Source organism: Penicillium riverlandense (assembly GCF_028828495.1).
Source record: "Penicillium riverlandense strain IBT 135883 chromosome Unknown utg000009l_segment0_segment0, whole genome shotgun sequence".
Classification (NCBI taxonomy): Eukaryota; Fungi; Ascomycota; class Eurotiomycetes; order Eurotiales; family Aspergillaceae; genus Penicillium; species Penicillium riverlandense.
In genome coordinates this window covers 44,982-64,093 of record NW_026643200.1, presented here as the reverse complement: position 1 = coordinate 64,093, position 19,112 = coordinate 44,982, and the positions used below count along the sequence as shown (strand labels likewise).

The window sequence follows — 19,112 nt, the reverse complement described above, 5'->3', positions numbered from 1 at the left end:
CCACCTCCTGTCCAGTACATCGGCAATGGACTGAATAAGGCGTCTCGTAACCAATAAGTCACAATGGTCGAGATAGATTGCCAATATCAGCCTATAGGCCGAAATCTTAGGCGTTTGGGAGAACATTAACCCCGATCTCCATGAAGAACCTCTCATTCCTGTCATCCTACCCCTAGTTGGTCCTATGACTGACGGTGAGAATGCCCAGCCAAATAACGAGTATGCGAACCACCTAAAGTCTCGGTGGGAAGAAATAGCCCAAGTCAAAGTGATCAAGACTGGACTAGCAAAGTTCAATGCTTTCCTAATGTAGCGCATTGTGCCTGAGGCATCCAGGAAACTAACTAATACGTGGATAGTCCGCCAAAAGAAGAGGCAATTGAAAGCGGAACCTGGACTAGGTGTAGGCGGATGATTCTATGAGGATACCGTCAATGTATGGTTGGTAGCGAACCAACCTCCTAAACCAGAGGATATCCCTAACTAGATCAAGCGCTAGAGATCGATCAATAATTAGGCTAGATTAGCTGGGTACGAATATCATCCACTCTAGATAGTACAATAACTCAGAATCTTCGTGCTATTAAAGATTTTGATCCCATATGGCACATGAGATAGGAGGTAATGATAGAAACTAGACTAAATCATACTATCTAGAACCTCGTTCTTGTATTCAAACGACGACATGGGAATGCCAAGAAGTCAAGTACAGTCACTAAGGCCGCACTTAGCACTTGGCAAGGTCATTCCGATGGTTAAATAACTGGGAATCCTGATATACCCTATTAGAAGAGTCCATGCCCTATGGGGTCAAGGTCATCTAACATGGAAATACTTTACCATCAACGACAAACTCCGTCCAAATGATTACGTATTAATCAGCGACGGAAAGGGTATGTAGAGAAAGCATTCGCAAATGACCTAGGATTCAAGACATAGGTGCAATTTAAAAATGACCACTTTGACGATGGCCACGGGCCTAGATGTAGGAGAAGAGGGCACATGATGGAAGAGATTGGGGTACATGAAAATGACTCCTACCTCGGTACGGATGCAGAGTAGCCGATAACCCTGCTGATCAATATCGCGTAGAAGGAGTAACGAGCTATTATAGAAATAAGGCAAAGAACTACGCTCTCGTGGGGGAGAATTGTGGCGAGGCTACACCCTCGGCTGAAATTCAGTCAGTCTATCAGGCTGATAGTTTCCGAAACTTGGTTAGCCTTTGGCTCAGCGGCATCGGATTATCTCATCCAAAGAATCTTCCCGTGATCGCAACGTCCCAAAGGTGTGCCTACGGCGAGGACGTTCCCATATCACACTTGATTACTCGATTGGAATTTGTACTTCATTGTAAATCCGTACCGATATCGGCTAAGGCTCAGAATTGCCCAGTTTCCCGAGATCTACACTGATTCCGATCCACTTTCCATCCCAGGATGGCTCACACTTCCTCCACTCGCCCCACTTCCTCCACTTCCTCCACTTCCTTCACTTCCTCCGTTTTCTTCCACTCCAGATCGGATACGGCACATGTTTCGTAAGGGATTTCGTTCCACGTGTCGCTCGTTGCAGGAACGGGCACCATTTTAGCCAGTAACCAGTATGTACCCCCGGATACAATGAATCCTGAGAAGTAATTGATGTTGTAGATGTACACCGCCCCAACGGGAACGTGGACACCGACGGCGCCAGCAAACCCAACAATGTTGATCAGGATGCCGCAGAAGTAAGCAGCGTAGCCATGCCATGAAAGCCCACAGATGCCATAGTAAGGACCATCCTCCCGCGCGCTATAAAGCTGTTCGATATCGAGATAGCCTTTGCGCACCAAGTAATAGTCGCTGGCCATCACCCCTGATATAGATGAGAGGAAGACCGAATAGGCAGATAGATAGAGCGTGAAGTTGCTGGACGATGAAACGAGTGTCCACTGTAGTCCCAGAGTCTGTTAGACAACATTGACTGGGTCCGTGGTCGAGAAATACTTACGGGGCACATGGCAAGGCCGATAGCTGCACAAAGATAACCACCACGTCTAATGGTGCAGAACCGAGGAAGCAGAGCTGTGAGATTTGTACCCGCGGACACGGAGTTGGCGGCGACGTTTGTCCCTAGCTGGGCCAAAGCAAAACCACTCGCGATGACGAAGATGCCGAAACGCTCAGCCGAGTTCGCATTTTCTAGGAACATTCCCAGCAGACTCAAGGGATTCCAGACTGGCTGGTCGAAGATCACGCTCGATGATGAGGAGACAATAATGCCGATGAACGATGTAATAGCAAATCCAACTGGGATCGTTATGAGCTGGGGCAATAGGGCCTCCTGCGGCTTTCGCGCATAACGTGCAAAATCAGGGTTATTGATCACAAGCGCAGCAAAGTTGGCAATGCAGCTCATGATGCTCTTGACAAATACCCACGCCAAAGCACTTCCGTGTGCAGAATTAGACTGGGTGACGATGGGGCCAAGCCCATGCGCACGAGCAATCGCCCAGCCAAAGAAGGCGATGGCACAGGTCGGAGAAAAGTATGCCTTTATAGTGAAAAGATGCCTGATCTTGTAGATAGGGAACCATAGAGCTGGCAGAGATAATAGCCAGAATAAAAGAAAGCTCACGAACTGTTGGGTAGTAACCCCCGCTCCCTCAGGAATTGTGTTCGGTAAATGAGCATAGCTGGGCCAGATGGCCCGGATCATCAAGGTCACACATTCGCCTGGAACACCTAATGTTAGCTTTCATGTGCTGTGAACGGCATGTGGTCTCTGCACGATAGTTTACCTCCGAGGTATGTCTATTGAATACGGTGTTTTAGAATGGGGGCTTCAATAATGATAAATATGAAGAAACTAACCTGGACCCCGTACCATAACACTGCCATTGCCGCTCGATTAAGAATTGGCCAGAATGACCCCCAAATTCCAAACGAGGCCCGGTTAGTCACCGCAAATGGAATCCGGTAGGTGGCACCAATTCGGCCCATGAGGCACACAAAAAGGCCAGCAATGGTATACCCAATCCAGACGCACAACCATGACTGCCACCAGGATAGACCATCGACTATCATCGAAGAGGAAATCATCCAAGTATTCTGAGGTCAAGTTAGGAAAAGTATTTTCTGTCATCTTGCACCATCTTTGAACAATTTTCTCCAAGTCGACCAGATTTTCTTTCATACACGTCTAGGAGCAAAAAAACTCACAACGTTCAATGAATCCGCAATCCAAAAAGCAACAAAATTGGGCCACCCCCATTGACGCCGTTCTTGCTCGACTGTTATTCACATAGGGCATGTCTTAGCGTTTATGCCATCTTTGCGAACAAGAATTTCTCGTGGCAAATATGTTCTTGACTATCGTTCCTTTTCCCAACGAAAAACAGGGAAACGGCAAGATGCTGATGTGAATATACTCACCTGGCTTAAGGTCCTCATTTGTCAACATGAGCTGAGCTGTCGAGAGTCCAGGTTCAGTAGGGACCTGCAGCTTCCCAAGCCAGTACTTGAATTGGCCCATGCTGAACTTCCAGGGGAAAAGGCTCAGTTCTTGAAACAACAGGAGGAACCGAAGATCGATTGGATCGTGAGGAATTTGTTTGGAGTCGAGTAAGTTCTGAGATCACTGCACAAATGACTAGTCTCAAAATAGTGTCTGACCAGTAGTTCCGCTCTTATAGAAAATCTGATTTACCAGGTGAAGGTCTTTCTATCCGCGGGAATGGCCCACGCCATATGGTTTAGATCGTCATTATGAAAACGCTCTTTGCCGACAAACTGCTTTGTATCACGTGAACTCTAACCCCGCATTGATTTACCCCGCATTGGACCTGGTTGGCCAGAATTGACTTTTCTTTCATGCAAAATGTGTAAGAATGAACACTAGTTTTTAAATATACATCTCTCATGAAATACAGACGCTCTCGCCTAGCTCCTGGATTTCTAACCGCTAACGTCTAGAAGACGGAGGCACTGACTAAATCCAATTCATTGAATTTACTGCAAACTGTATACAGTACTATTCCATTAAATTTTAGGAGTGGTGATGCTAATCAGTAGCATCGGTAGCTAGTGAATATGACGCGGATAAACAACGGAGAATTAACCACATGAATCAGCAAATTAGCCATCCTATTTAAGAGGATGATGCAGTCATCGGCTCTGGAAGTAGGGCCCACCGCATAGGCTCTCGTGGGCGGACTGTGCCGAGCTCTACTCTCCACTTGCTCCTATTTTCCAACAGGCGCTGATTGGCCTCACTTCCGATCCGCCGGAAACCACCGAGTCTATCCTGTGGCAAACTAAAGCAGCCCGGCGTCCTCTCGGCGTCTTCGTCCCAATCGGCCTCGTCGCTCTTCGTACGCCCTCTAGACTTCGTCGTCGTCGTTTCGGTCTCACGGCACGTTAACTTTCCGCTGTAGCGGGTGATTTTGCCCGCGGAAAGCACAGGCCATCTTGGGATAGCTTTATATTTCTATCGAGTAATGGATCTTATCGGCAACGAATTCCACATATTTAAATCGAGTAATCGATATAGAATCCGTCGAGATGGCTACGCTCGCCATAACCCCGCACCAGTTTCCATCGAGTAATTGTCTTCTAGACACCACAAGAATGTCGCGTCAATCCTTTAGGGACGCTGTGGATCATTTGTCCGGATTTCGTCCGCTTCTCTGTGTTGCCAAACCAATTCCGCGTTGGCTTTGCCATGGGGCCGTCCTCACTTGCTTGTCTTTTGCCGAGGGTTCCCGAACTTTACTATCCCTAGAATCTTTAAACCCGAATCCGCGCTGATAGGATGGCGTTGTTCATGAGTACACACAAATACAGCGCATTTCTTCACCTGTTCTGACCTCTCCGTCCCTGCTGCGAGAATGTCATATCCCCCAAGCTCTTTTTCTCGAGAAACACCATCGTCATCTTTACCAATATCAGCCTGCGACGGCCCAGGCACTGTCACACAGAGATCTAGCTCTGGTCCTTCCGTCCAAAATGATGGTCCTGCGTTGGTCCAGGCATCCGCTTTCCGCAATGTCTCGGCATGTAATCGCTGTCGGTTGCGCAAACATCGCTGTGACCAGCGTCTGCCGCAGTGTCAACCTTGTGAAAAAGCACGAGTGCGCTGTGTAGGTTACGACCCAATAACAAAACAGGAAGTTCCGCGCAGCTATGTCTTCTGGCTAGAGAATCGAGTAGATTATCTCAAAAACGTTCTCTTGGACCACAATATCGCATTCCGTCCAGAAGCCGCATCCGATGAAGACAAGTCATCTTCGGCAGATGCTACTTCGGACATCGCGCTCTCTCATATAATTTCACGAAGTCCAGAGCTGGAGTCATGGCCCGGACGCTATACTCGCTCAATGAAGAGAGAAAGAAGCGTGGGCCCGGGAGCCAAGTCAGAGCAACAGTCGACTAGGCTCAACGACCAGCAGCGATTTCATGACCTTATCTCGGATATGCTTCCAGGAAAGACGGCCCTGTATGAGTTTGGAGCGCCAAAGGCAACGCGCGACGTGACCAACGTCAAGAGAAATCCGATTCAGGAATCATTTTTCGGTCTGCAGGGAGGGAAATCGCACAAGAACTATGCGGCATTCCCTGATCGAGACTTGGCCAACACGCTGGTCGATCTCTATTTCGACTATGCAAATCCGCAGATCCCGATACTAAATCGGGCTGAATTCATGGGACTTCTTGACCTCACATACTCTACGCTCGAGGAAGAGCGACCTTCTTGTGACCTCTGCTTCCTTTACCTTGTTTTCGCTATCGGCGCTGCTATTGTTTTCGACACGGCACGGCTGCCGGCCGGGAACACAGAATATGATTCTAGTCTCTCATCCTCCCTAGGTCCGAGAAAGAGGCAGAAAGTTTCATCTAAACAATACCAGCCAGAGGAGTACCACGCCTCTGCTATGGCATATATGGAGTTATCTGTCAACTCGAGTTTCGCGCTAGATCAATTAGGAACCATCAAATATCTGCAGGCCATAGTGTTGCTGGGCAGCTTTAGCTTATTGAGACCAGTCGTGCCCGGCTTGTCACACGTCATCGGTTTGACGCTCCGGTGGGCGGTTGATCTGGGTCTTCATGATGAAGCTGAAACAGATGACGACCATGATGCTTGGGACTGGCAGCCATGGCGTCGTGAAATTCCCATCCAGCAAGAGGAGGGCAGTGATATTCGTCGGCGTTTGTGGTGGTGTATATACAGCCTCGATCGTCTCGTTGCTCCCTTTGTCGGTCCGCCATTCTTTGGTGTCGCAGACCATGTCATTACTGCTAAGTTTCCTCATCTCGAGGACAAGTACGAGCATGTGTCTCTCCATTACTTCAAGCTACGAATTCTCCAATCCGAGATCTACGATGCCCTACAACACCAACCAGGTGGACGAACAAAAGACCATCGTTCAGACGGATTGCGGGGATTTAAATCATTGAATATGTGGAGAAGGCATATAACCCGGCAGCTTGATGAGTGGAGAGCCATGATACCCCGTCAAAGGCACGCAAATGCACGCTTTCCTACTATTTTCATGGAACTCGAATACTGGCAATCTCTTCTTATGCTTTACCGACCTACTATTATAGTCCCTCCTGAGCTAGTAGGACGCTCGGCTTTCACTAACCATGTCTCTGAGCAACACTATTGGCAAAACGCCGAAGACGGTCTGATTTGCCTTAAAGTGGCTGAAGCTGGCCAAAGGGTCCTTCGGATTCATCGAGCCATACACCATGTCCACTTGATCAACCTCACATACCTGGCAACTCATGGCATCTTCCTTGCTGGTGAGCTGCAGCTATGTACTCGTCTAGGACCGCCCACTAACGGTCCCGTTTAGGTAGTCTTTTCCTATTCGCCGTTTGGAACTCATCACAAGTTCGCCAAAAATTGGTACGTATTATAAGGCTTTATGGACAGTACACCAGTAATAACAGACGACAGAGCCTGAATGGTATTGATTACACGCTTCGAGCGGCCACATCTGTGCTAAACGACTTCGTGGACATATATCCACCTGCAAGACATTGTGGTGAAGCTCTTGAGCGCATGGGTATCGCAACGGTGCAAATGTGTCTAACTACCACCGGCTTTATGACGCCAGGTGGGTCATTTCCTTCCACAGGATATCGACGAGACCATAGTCCGACGCACGATCCAAGTTCCCCGAAGGAGACCCTTCCGCCTTCTATCAAGAGTCCTTTGGAACATATGCATCAGGCAAAACCCAACCAAATGCATTTCGCACCACCCCTTACGACTTCATTTACGGAAGCTTTGTCCACTGGAGCCCTAGAGCGAGAACCACCACAAATTTCGCCTGCATTCCAGAGAAACAACTCAGCTGCAAGGTCTCCTAGCAGTGTCAGCACTTTGGCGGACCTTCACCGGTCACAGAATTACTCGGAATCTCTGCTCGAAGGATCTTCCCTAGAGACAGCCTTCGAATCTTGGGCTAATACACCTAAGCATTCAGAGGACCAGAAATGGTCTGAAATAGCTCTTGAGTTTCTCAATTTCGATGAGTCCAAAATCGACTCTGCTGGATAGGAAAGACCTCTAAGCTCAGTTCAGAGTTCATTCCTCTTTTCGAACCCACACCTAACGAGACCGTGTACCACCCCCATGGGGTAGGCCGGGCCCCCTCTGGGGGTCCGCCCCAGAATCAGGCTCTCATAAGGAGGGTAAAAGGGGCCGGGAGGCTAAAAGGGGCCGGCCGGGTCGAATTACGGCTTAGTATAGAAGGAATAGAAGGAAGCTACGCACTAATGATAGTCCTAGACACTGGCTTTATTTACTAAGAAATTCCACCCGATTATTAGTCACGCTAAACATAAAAATAGGTACCAGCGTTAGCACGCCATTACTTACTTGACTAGTTCTATTTGTATCTTATTGAAATGCGTTTTCGAAGGCTTAGAAAGAATAGAAATAAAAGTATTTCCACTTCTAATATCACAGCGTCTTCAATAAGATGGATGTATCCGCACGCTCTGCCGCCACCATATTGCTAAAGCAGTGGCGGTGGTTGGAGAGTGTACGGAAATTAGCCTGGGACATAGACCCAATTGGGGCCGAAAACTGGCCCTAACCTCCAACGCAACCTCCACCGCGAGTTCCCCAACGTGCATATGGTATTATCCAACCGGTGCTTAGTCGCTCTCCTAAACCACTCCGCAATACAGTGGCATTGCTAACGTCTGAGACCTTCCAAAGTACCGCGCCAATATTCTGCCGGAATTTAGCGTCCTCACCACTCAAAAACTACTATTTATGGGCGGTGCCCGTTATAAGGAGGCGGTAAAGAAAGGTACATTGGCGGGACTCAGGCTTTAGCACTGCCACTATAGATCGTGGGGGTCTCTACTAATACCAACAGCTAAAGTGCTCTCCGATTCGGCCCACGAATCTTTCCTTTGATCCGAACCTGCAGGATGTGGAGGAATAGGTACTATATGGACCCACAGCGTATTGTTGACTGTCGCTTGGTTTGGCCTAAATCAGTACTACCATGTTCAAGGAAATGGTTAAGGAACCGTATGGACTCTAGAGCAAATTCGGTCAACTTCTTGTTTCCAAAGTGTCGTATGTTCCAGCCCCTTTGAAATCCCCCGGGCCTTTCCCAATGTAGCACCGTCATCCTGCTCGGCATAAATGGACCCAATCGAAGAGTATATTTATATAAAAGGGCTTCCTTGCCTCCCTAGGGATGGCATAATCAAGGAGATCGAGTTAGTCCTTTACTTAAGGACCTATATACTTTTGTTGGGCATGCGTCTCCTTTGGCTTACCTGGGTTTTCTACGGTCCGTACTCCATGACTCTGATTTGCTTCGCTTTGAAGAAGAAAATGTCTGATGCCTAAGAGTAGCCACTACGGCAACAGCTGTTCCTCATATCAGGAAAAAGGATGCTGTCACAAGTCCTTCCAACACGAACCCTCCATCCCAAACACCGACCCTGAGCCAGAGTTCTGCGAGTTTGGACCCAATTCCTACAGATAAAAACCTTCTTTGCCAACCCGATCATATGAACACAAATTCCTGGATCAAGTACGACATGGGAGATCAGGTAGAATTTCTGTAAGGCAACTGATTTACTAGCTAAGCGTTATCCTTGCTAGGGACTTGGCTAATGAATATAGTGCTGAATTGATCCCCGATGACTATACGAAGAGCTTCAGGGAGTTTATCGAGGAAAAAAGCTTTGGATACACTAACTTTGATTGCAACTTGTATGTTTTTAACTGCAATATTCGGGTTTTTTTCCCCCTATAACAGATGGAGAGTTTCCAAGCTAACGGTGTATCTCGCGATTTAAAGCTCGCCCGATGGCCGATCATGCGCAAACCCCAATAACGAAGCAGCCTGCCAGCACGATCCGACAGAAGGGCCCTTAACAAACGCCGAGTACAACTTTATGCTATACAGTATCTATAATATGTGGAAACTCTTCAATGCCATTATGAACGGCATTGAAGACGCTATGGACGATCTCGATAGCGTTGGATTGGGTCTCTCAGGCGTATTTAGCCCGTTGGACTATAAACCACAACACCAGGTGAGGGTCATCAATGGCTTTATACCCACAACCTATTATACTATTCTGACAATAATCACGCTTCTCAAGGAGGATAACGACACCTGGATTATTACTATCCTGGCAGGCGTCTTTGGCATGGCGGGCGGAATGCTTACCGGAGCTCTAGGTCGTTTCACCGAGGGAAATGGGTTTCAAGCCGCCATAAATGCTGATGCAGCGGCGGGAATGTCGAGTGGACTTACAACTATCATCAATGGCATGGAAAACGCTTTGATCACAACGGAAAGCGATGCGTACGTATACACAACAATCCAGGCTCAGTTCGCACGTTCGATTCGGTTAACATATTTGGTAGCGTTGCCCAGGGCCTCCAGATCTTCAACAACGAAGTAAATGTATCCTACATCGGACTCAATCAGACAAAATATGCGATTGCAGGCATGTTCAACACAATTGTCAATGGTCTCGTGCACAACGCTATGGATAGTGAGACGTATGTAGTCAACAGCAACGCCAGCCTTTCGTCAGTCTTGAAATCAGGCGTATTCGCCTCCCCGGCATCCGATTTCACGACTTTCCAAATCGGTTCGACTATGGTGAACAGTCTACGAGTCTCGGAAATTAATACGCTGTGGATGCTACAGAGCGTCTTCATCGCCAAGCTGTCCGGAGTATGGTATGGTGGCACGCCTATTTGTGATATTAAACTATATACCTCGGCAGTCGCCTGCATTGATGGCACAGCTTACTTCTTTATGATCGCTGGAGATGAGACACCAGGTGGGGACCATCAGTGGCCGGCGGTGCGCGGGGCTGATCAGCTTGGCACGTATGGCCTGAACTTAACGTACATAGCCACAACCTCCGAGTGGTCTCAGAACAAGTACGGGTTTGCCGCCAACTTCACCAGCGACCTTAGGTCTACCATCACAAATACCTTGGCTCTGCAGGGTCAGGTTGCTCCCGACAATGATTGGTTCACCCTTCCCGAATGTGATTTGGACTATTTGAATAAGACCTACAATACAGAAAAGTATTCTGGCGGCGGCGTTCCACTGTGGCCATACCAGAACACACTGGACAATCTAGCGGGAGGCTGTGCAGATGAAGTAAGTTCCAGACCTACACTCCAGCCAGTTAGGACTCAATGCACATTTCTTCATATACTAACCCTAATCTAACTTCCACAGTGTGGTTTGCAGAACCTTGTCAGGACGATGTGTCCTCTGACTAGCCTTAATAAAAACGATGGCTCGGAAGACCTACCATGGCCTCTCACGTCAGGATTTATTCCAAAAGACCAGACTATGGCGAAGTATCAATAAAGGAGTCTATGGTAGAGCGCCAGCGCCTGCAAATGTATGAATAATGGCCTATTCACTTTGTTACGGGCTGGCTGTGTCTAGGATGTTTAAGTTGTTGCATTGCTGGAAGGGATAAGAAATTCTACAAGAAAAATATGATATCATTCTCTATTCTACCTCACAATTCAACTTGGAGCCATCTGGGGCAGCAGACTTGACTTCAACGCGATCTTCTCCGCCAGCGCCGTGATAGGAATGCTCGAGAGGATTTCGAACACGGTCACCCTGGTCTTGATTTCTCGAAACACCCAGTTGGCCACCTCGACCGCAACCAGTGAGTCCACGCCAAACGCATGCAGCGGTCGTGAAGTGTCAATGTCCGATACGGCGCTCTGCAGAGATTTGGCCACCCGCGCGACAAGAGCGTCCATCACGGCCGCTGTTGCCTCGGCGATGGAGGCAGCCCGGGCGACTTGGTTCTGGACAGACACAGTCTTCTTTTCCGAGGCGTTCGCCCCCTCGCCCCGGGCGACGCCGGTGTGAGACAGTATTGAGAATCGTGAGTCGTCGAAGTACCAGGGCCGGTTGATTCCGGTATCTTGGACCGTTCGCCCGGTGGCGAAGCCAGTCGGGATCTGGACAGGTGTTCGGCCATGGTTGTCCAGCTCCCCGGCTAGTATGTTCTCGATCAGTGCGTGAAATTCAGCTTCCCGGATACCACAGGGCTCCGCCCATTCGCGCAGACTGTCGGTAAGCCCGACCTCAGCGAGAACCCCGACGTCGAGCATGATGCCGAGATCTACGGTGACGGCCTTGAGACCGTGAGAGCGCCGATATTGCGCGAGTGCATCTTCGTATGCTCCCGCCGCCGCATAGTTGCTCTGGCCGCGGTTGCCAAAGACCCCCGCAAACGAGCTGAGGGTGAGGAAGAAATCGACGTCGGGAAGGTTGGTATGCAGGTTCCACGAGCCCTGAACCTTGGGACGGGTCGACTCTGTCCATTCGCCATAGCTCATTTTCTCGAAGAGCGCGTCGCGAAGCACCATGGCGCCTTGCACTACCCCGCGAACAGGGCCGAGTTGCGTCGAACACTTTTTGATGGCTTCGGCTGTAGACTTGGGGTCTGCCACGTCACATCGAATAACCAGAACCCGGGCTCCTTCCCGCTGGACATTTTCAACCACCTTCTGCGCATACATGCTGCCAGCGCCTGAGCGAGAGAGGATGCAGAGCTTTCTCGCTCCCATCCGCACAAAGTGCTGGCACAAGCTGCGACCGAGGCCGCCAAATCCACCCACGAGGATATAGGAGCCATGCCCATCCAGCTGGACGGGGCGAGCGGCGGAGCTGACAGGCACGACATCGGAGGCGGAGTAGGTTAACACCAGCTTTCCACGATGCTTGCCGGCCTGCATGAGCCGGAAAGCTTCTTCGGTCTGGGAGACCGGGTAGACGGTCAGCGGCTGGACAGGACGTGTGGCCCCGGAGCTGAGCAGATCCATCGCCCCGCTCAGAGCCTCATTCATCAGCTCGGGGCGCTCTTTCATGACGCGATTGAGGTTGAAAAAGGCAAACTTAGCGTCTTGGAGGAAGGGTCGCATGTCCAGGCGCATATTGCCCAGGATGTCTTTCATGCCAATCTCCACAAAGGTGCCGAAGGGGGCAACGCAGTACCAGCTCTGGCGGAGGGCCTCTCCGGACAGTGAGTTTAGTACAACGTCGACACCGCATCCGCTAGTCATGCGCTTCACCCCCTTAACGAAACTCAAGTCCCGGGAGTTGAAGATGTGGTCATTCGGGATGCCATAATGATCTTGTATTAGCTTCTTTTTGTCATCGGAGCCCACCGTCGCGAATACCTCCAGGCCCACATGCTGGGAGAGCATGATCGCTGCTTGGCCAACACCACCCGCTGCCGCGTGGATGAGGACCGACTGGCCTTTCTGGACCCTGGCTATCTCCATAAGGGCGTACCACGCAGTGCCATGGACCAGCAGCACCCCAGCTGCTTCTTCAAAGGACATGGTCTCGGGGATGGGCATCGTATACTGTGCTCGCACCCGATGGATCGTGCGATGGGCTCCGTGAGCGAGGAAGGCGACTCGGTCCCCAATCTTTACATTTGTGACATTCTCACCGACCCGACAGACGAATCCCGCGGCCTCGAACCCGAGCAGTTTATCGGGTATTTGGCCCATTGCCACCATCACATCACGGAAGCTATGGTAGGTTAGTACAGTAGAGTTGGGGAAAAGACGAAAGGAAAAGAATCACATACTTGACTCCTGATGCTTTCACCTGGACTTCAACCTCGCCAGGCGCAAGCCATTTCTCTATCGTGGTGTCCGGCTCAAAACAGAGCGAATCCAGCATACCGGGATTTCTGATGCTCAGCTTTACCGGGCCAGGGGCAGCGTCGAGTGGCATCAACTCTGCTTTGCTCTCTCGCTTACCGAGCATTGTCGCCAGGATCTCATTGCGGCGTCGGTCCTCTAGGAAGCGACTGACTGTGATGATGCCCCCGTCGGCGATGAATTCGTCGTCCGCGACAGACGACTGGAGGACTCGGAGGACTATGCTTGCGAATTCATGGGCGAATTCGAGCGGCGTGCCATGGACCTGAAGCGTGCGGAGCTTGATACCGGCGACCTCATTGCGGACGCTACGCGCCAGACCACTCACCAAGTGTGAGTCAGGGCCCAGGGAACCGCTGACCCAAATCAGACTTTCAGCTTGGAGGACCATCTGCTGCACGGCGCAGAAGTCGGCGCTAGAGGCCTGGAGGAGGAGGGCCTTTTCGAGATCTGTGAGAATGATACACGATTTAGAGTTCAACTGAGATACATCCGAACTCCATCGGAATCGGCTAGTGCTGATAGAGAGCTTCTCAAGCTCTTGGGAGATCTGAGATGCCACCTCCTGGGCAGCGGGTGACGGCTCGCATGCCTCCACGATGACAATCTCTTTCGAGAGCTTACCGCAGGCTGGGCCTGGTGCTTGAGTCGCCGCGACTGTCAAGCGGAACTGCTTCTGACTATCTTCAAGGGCAAGATGGTTCGTGAGGCCAGCTCGCTCCAACCAGGGCTGGCATGCCTGATCCAGCCATCTATACCTGTCAGCGGCAGTCCAATTCATCGGATGAATCAGTTCTACTTACCTGGCCCCCTGAATACTGCCTAGAATAGTCCCCAGTTGCAACTGTGGCTGGTCTATGTCGACAATGCAAATGCGACCCGTCTCCTTCAACAGTTTCACGGCGTTGTTGATGATAAACTCTGGGTTAGAAATAGCTAGTCTGGTATTAAACAGCACGACGAGATCGAATTTCTCTTGCTCGGCCGTTATCTCATGCTTTTCAATGTCCCGCACGTCGACAGAGACCGGATTTCTCAAGGAGCCAAACTGGCGGGCAGCTGCCTGTAAGAAGCTCTCGTGTCCAACTGAAAAGGTGTACTGTGCGGTTTCCAGAAGCTTTGCTGCGTCCTTAAGTTTGGACACCAGCGATACGGGGGGAAATTTGTCGCCGCCGAGTCCGATTTCAAGGATCGACAGGCCGGGATTGGAATGGTGAACCAGGTCGAGGTACTGTTGTGCGAGTCAATCTAAGGAGAATGCACAAAGAAAGCTTTCATAGACCCTGAGGACTAACTCACCTTGTTCAATGTGCGTAGGATTTCTTCAAAGCCAACGACCTCCGACAGGAGACGGCCAAAAAGTGTACTATCGTTCCAAAGCATCTCAGATGCAATGACTTGGCCTTGCAAGATGGCCGCAAGCTTCTCTCCGATCAGACGAAACACGCTGTCGCTGCTCTTCGTGGATTCAGATTGTAGAATGCTCGACGAGGCGTGGTTCTGCATCCAGTCGTAATAGCTTTGAAACGGCGTGCTTACCTGCCCTCGGGGCACATTGGCCAGCGCTTCCTTTACGAACGTGAGCACTGACTGCTCCAAAGATAGCGTCTTCGCAGCAATATCTTCCGGTTGTCCGACCACCACAGTCTGAAGCTCTTCTAAGCTCAGGAGCTCAATGGCGGGTTTCCATACCACTTGACAGGCGATGGGCTTGACAACAGCAGTACCGCCATCGTCAGGTTGGGTGCTGGCTCCGGAGATATCCGAGCACTGGAATCCTTTTACATGGACCACTGCCTTAGTGGCGCCCCCGTCGAGTATCTCGATATCGGTCAACATGTCACGGAATCCGTGCCGGACGGAATGAGCGAAGCCTTGCAGTACCGCCCCCGCAGTATGCGCAATATCAGCCGAGACCAAGATCTCATCGATCTGCGTGGGGACCATGGCACCCTTGAAAGTGTCGGTCTCCTTGCAGATAGCAGCGAAGGACAAGTGGAATATGGCGTCCAGCGTGCTCGGGTGGATGATGTGTGGGCGATCCTGATGAGTAGGTGGGACCTTGGATTCGATCTTGGGGATGGTCAGAGTGCTGACACACTTTGTTTCATTCGTGGCCGTGTGAATCTCAGTCAGATTGGCGAACGTGGGCCCATATTGCAGACCCAGGGCCGTGAGATGGGCGTAGAACTGGCCAACATTGAGAAAATTGCTGCACTGCTTTTTCAAGGCGAAGAAATCATCTTGGATGGCTGTGACCTCTTGGTCTCTTTCTAGGGACATGGCTGAGCCTGGGGTGGCTTCATACTCCACCATCAGAAGCCCGGAGCAGTTCTGTCGCAGGTCCTTGCTGTCAATGCAAGACGAGACAGTGAACTCCATCCAGGACGAACCCGAGTCCAGCGTGCTCGTCAAGTGTGGTCGGATAGCCAGGATCACCTCTGGCTCCGAATCCTCTTCAATGACCAGTGCGGCGTCAATCTTGATATCTCGCAGGCGGAACCCGCTGATGTTCCGGTCCGCATCCGCTTCCTGTCGGGAGCCTTCGATCGCCATGGCCAGAAACCCAGCCGCAGGATAGATAATGGATCCTTGGATGACGTGATCGCGTACCCACGGCTCCTCAGCCACGCGGACATAGCCTCTCCAGAGTCTCTCGCGCACGCCCATGGTCGGGCACGGTGCCCCCAGCAGCGGCAGGCGGGGGTGCTTGCGCAGGCGGTATTCCCGGCTTACGCGGGACTCAGCCCAGTACTTGATGGAGTGGTTCCAGGGGTATGCAGGCAGATCAACCAGAGGCTTTCTTATTAGGCCGCAATCTTGGTTGACGTTGCTGACGTCCACAGGGACGCCTTGTACGAAGAGATTACCGGCACAGGTCAGAGCAGTGGCCACCCCATGCTTACCGCGCGCCAGGACGCTGTAGTATTGCACACCCGAGATGCTGTATATCTTCATCGTTTGGCTGACGGGACCCTGCAGAGCTGAATGTGGGCCAACTTCAACCAGGATATCAACTGCATTTTCCCTCGCCCGCTTGCCGTTGATCAAAGGCCGGATCATATCGTGTACTGCATCGGCGAATTGTACTGTTGAGGTAAGGTTTTGTACCCAGTTTACGGGACCAAGCTCATCAGAGCTGATGGCGCAACCGTGAACACTTGACGACATGCGACAGCCGTCCCTGTCCGACATGGTGGATATGTCGGCAATGGCCTCGAAATACTGCGCCGCAATCGTCTGCATGTGCGGAGAATGATAAGCAGTGTCGACTTTCAACTTCCGGGCGAAGATGCCGGCTTCCTTCAGCTGGACCTCGAGTTCGTCAACACCAGCTGCATCTCCCGACACTGTGATCGTGGTCGGAGAGTTCACACAGGCGACCACCACAGTGCCCTTGGTCAAATTCGCCAACCACTTCTCAGCCTCAATGGGCGTAACACCGACGGCCATCATGGCACCGCGCAGTGACGGATCGATTTCTTTCATCTCCGCAGACAAAACGCCCCGGAAATAGGCTGCCTTCAGTGCATCCTGGCGAGACAAAGCGCCAAGACAGTAGGCGGCGGCGATCTCCCCACTTGAGTGGCCCGCTACAGCGGATGGAGCAACATTCCAGGTAGCCAAGAGGTCGACTAGGCCAATCTGTAGGACAGAACAGAGAGCTTGGCTGTAGGCGGCCTGGCCTATGTTGGATGAGTCATCCGTCCTGGCCAGCTCCTCGACGGCGGACCAGGCGCAGCCCAGTTCCTGGCGCAGATACCCATCCGATTCCTCCACGCTCTGACGGAAGGCCGCGTACTCCATGAGTTCCACTCCCATGCGCGCCCACTGTGCCCCTTGGCCGGTGAAGATGAAACCGAGCCGCGGGGTTTGCGTGGCACTGCGCACCTCCGGCAAGGACCATGGCTTCTCTAGTAGCAACTGACACAGTCCGTCGATGGAGGAAGCGATGGCAAACGTCTGCCACTGCAGACGTGAGCGTCTCTTGCTCAGCGTGTACGCCAGATCCCGAAGATACTTGTCCGCGTTCTCTTGGACGCACTGGATTTCGTCAATCTTGGCGGCAAGATGATCAGCCAACACTGTGCGTAATCGCTTCAACCCCTCCTTGTCCTGTGCGCTGAGGCAAAAGATCAAATTTTGGCCCTCGGGAGTGTTATGGCTGCTGGTCTTGTCATGGGCACTGTTCGTGATCGTGGACCGCGGTGGCCCGAGGAGCTTTGTGTTGTGGACCCCCTTCAAGCTCCGTGCCTCTAGATAGTGGTAGGCGTCGTCCATCACGATATGGGCGTTGGTTCCACCGTACCCGAAACCCTGGGTGCTCACTCTGCGGAGACCCTGAGTAGGCCACCGCATGAGCGTGGTCGGGACCTTCAGCTTCCATTCGTTCCATTTCACTTCCGGATTGGCCGTGTTGCAGCTCGGGGTGGGAGGGATCATGCCGGTCTCCAGTATGCCGATGCATTTGATGAGCGCGGCCATTCCAGCACAAGCCTCCAGGTGGCCAATGTTGGCCTTGACAGAGCCGATGAGCAGGGGCTCTGACGGTGTACGGTGTTTGCTGATGGTCCTAGAGAGCGCTTCAGTTTCACCTGGCCGGTGTCAGTACTGCGCTTTGCCTGAAGTCGGTTGCTGCGGTTGGTACCTACATTTGTCTCCAGCTTGAGTGCCCGTGCCGTGTGTTTCGATGTAGCGCGTCTCCTCCATGGACAGGCCGGCCTTGCGGTACACCTTGTTGATCAGCGACGCCTGGGCGTCGGGGCTGGGCAAGGTCAGCCCCTTAGTGTGACCGTCCTGGTTGATGGCGGTGCTGCGGATGACCGCACGGATCGGATCGCCGTTTACCAGAGCATCTGCTACGCGCTTGAGGACGACTATGGCGGCTCCCTCTCCACGTCCATATCCGTCACCACTCTTATCAAAGGCCTTGCTCTTACCATCCTTGGCAAGGAAGTGTTGGTTCGAGAGGTACATGAACATATCTGGGTTAAGTAGCAGATTGGTACCCCCGACGACGGCGGCGCTGGATTCGCCGATGGAGAGACTCTGAACAGCCAGATGCAAGGCGACCATGGTCGAGGAACAGGCGGTGTCTAGCGTAAAGCTGGGGCCCTTGAAGTCAAAGAACCACGACACACGGTTGGAGACGGAGGTACTGCTGGTGCCAGTGGCGGTATACATCGGAGCCGACTCAGGGTCGCGGAAGACCTGCTCACGATAGTCACTGGTGAAGTTGCCCATCCAGACGCCTGTCTGCGTACCGACCAGCTGGGAGACGGGCAGTCCAGCGTTCTCTATGGCCTCGTAGGTAGTCTCCATCACCATCCGCTGCTGCGGATCAATGGATTCGGCCTCGACCTTGGAGATATTGAAGAAGTTGGCGTCGAAAGCACCAATGTCCTGCTTCAAGAAATGCCCACCCCGGGGCAGGCTAGTGTTCGCCTTCTTGCCGGAGAAGCTGAAGGCATCGGGATTCCAACGCTCTGGGTTCTCGGAGTATGCGGACCGCCCTTTACAGATGAAGTCCCAAAAGTGCTGGACGGAGTCGGCCTCGTCGGGAAACCGACAGGACAGGCCTACCACGGCAATATCCTGAACCCACGACATCTCCGTTGGCGCCATCATGAACAGATGCCCGTTACGTGGTCAGCCCGATGTTGCGAATGCCCCCAGTTAACCGTTTTGGCGTGCGCTGATTGGGGAGTAGAGAGAAGATGAACTCGATCTTGATGCAAACACGCGATGTGTGGGATGAAAGAATGGGGTGAGATATTGCTATGGTTTTGGCCGAGCGCTGGACCGTCAAGGCCAGATTGGTTCCAAGCTCGATGGGGATGTATTCGTGTTTGATCGTCAGCGGCTGGTGTAAGTAGATGGCGCAAATGGATCGCCGAACTCCACGCCCTTCA

The 19,112-nt window shown here is 51.7% G+C and overlaps 5 protein-coding genes across 5 annotated transcripts; 3 read left to right on the top strand and 2 right to left on the bottom strand.

The window, feature by feature from the left end:
* Positions 1-1,444: 1,444 nt before the first annotated feature.
* On the bottom strand, positions 1,445-3,516 carry N7474_010295 (nucleobase cation symporter-1 family protein; the record flags this gene model as incomplete). Its single annotated transcript, XM_057201705.1, has 6 exons — positions 1,445-1,933; positions 1,993-2,717; positions 2,783-2,795; positions 2,856-3,092; positions 3,204-3,274; positions 3,417-3,516. The coding sequence occupies 6 exons, from the start codon at positions 3,514-3,516 to the stop codon at positions 1,445-1,447; spliced, it is 1,635 nt and encodes a 544-aa protein (XP_057047976.1).
* A 1,354-nt stretch (positions 3,517-4,870) lies between these two features.
* On the top strand, positions 4,871-7,551 carry N7474_010294 (Zn(II)2Cys6 transcription factor; the record flags this gene model as incomplete). Its single annotated transcript, XM_057201704.1, has 2 exons — positions 4,871-6,788; positions 6,842-7,551. The coding sequence occupies 2 exons, from the start codon at positions 4,871-4,873 to the stop codon at positions 7,549-7,551; spliced, it is 2,628 nt and encodes an 875-aa protein (XP_057047975.1).
* Positions 7,552-9,464: 1,913 nt separating this feature from the next.
* N7474_010293 (uncharacterized protein) lies at positions 9,465-9,935 on the top strand (the record flags this gene model as incomplete). The annotated part of the gene is made up of 1 exon (XM_057201703.1): positions 9,465-9,935. The coding sequence occupies one exon, from the start codon at positions 9,465-9,467 to the stop codon at positions 9,933-9,935; it is 471 nt and encodes a 156-aa protein (XP_057047974.1).
* A 47-nt stretch (positions 9,936-9,982) lies between these two features.
* N7474_010292 (uncharacterized protein) lies at positions 9,983-10,723 on the top strand (the record flags this gene model as incomplete). The annotated part of the gene is made up of 1 exon (XM_057201702.1): positions 9,983-10,723. One exon carries the CDS (start codon positions 9,983-9,985, stop codon positions 10,721-10,723), a length of 741 nt encoding a protein of 246 aa, XP_057047973.1.
* A 308-nt stretch (positions 10,724-11,031) lies between these two features.
* Positions 11,032-18,825, bottom strand: N7474_010291 (type I polyketide synthase; the record flags this gene model as incomplete). Its single annotated transcript, XM_057201701.1, has 5 exons — positions 11,032-13,066; positions 13,125-13,952; positions 14,004-14,431; positions 14,500-17,795; positions 17,853-18,825. The coding sequence occupies 5 exons, from the start codon at positions 18,823-18,825 to the stop codon at positions 11,032-11,034; spliced, it is 7,560 nt and encodes a 2,519-aa protein (XP_057047972.1).
* Positions 18,826-19,112: the final 287 nt, after the last annotated feature.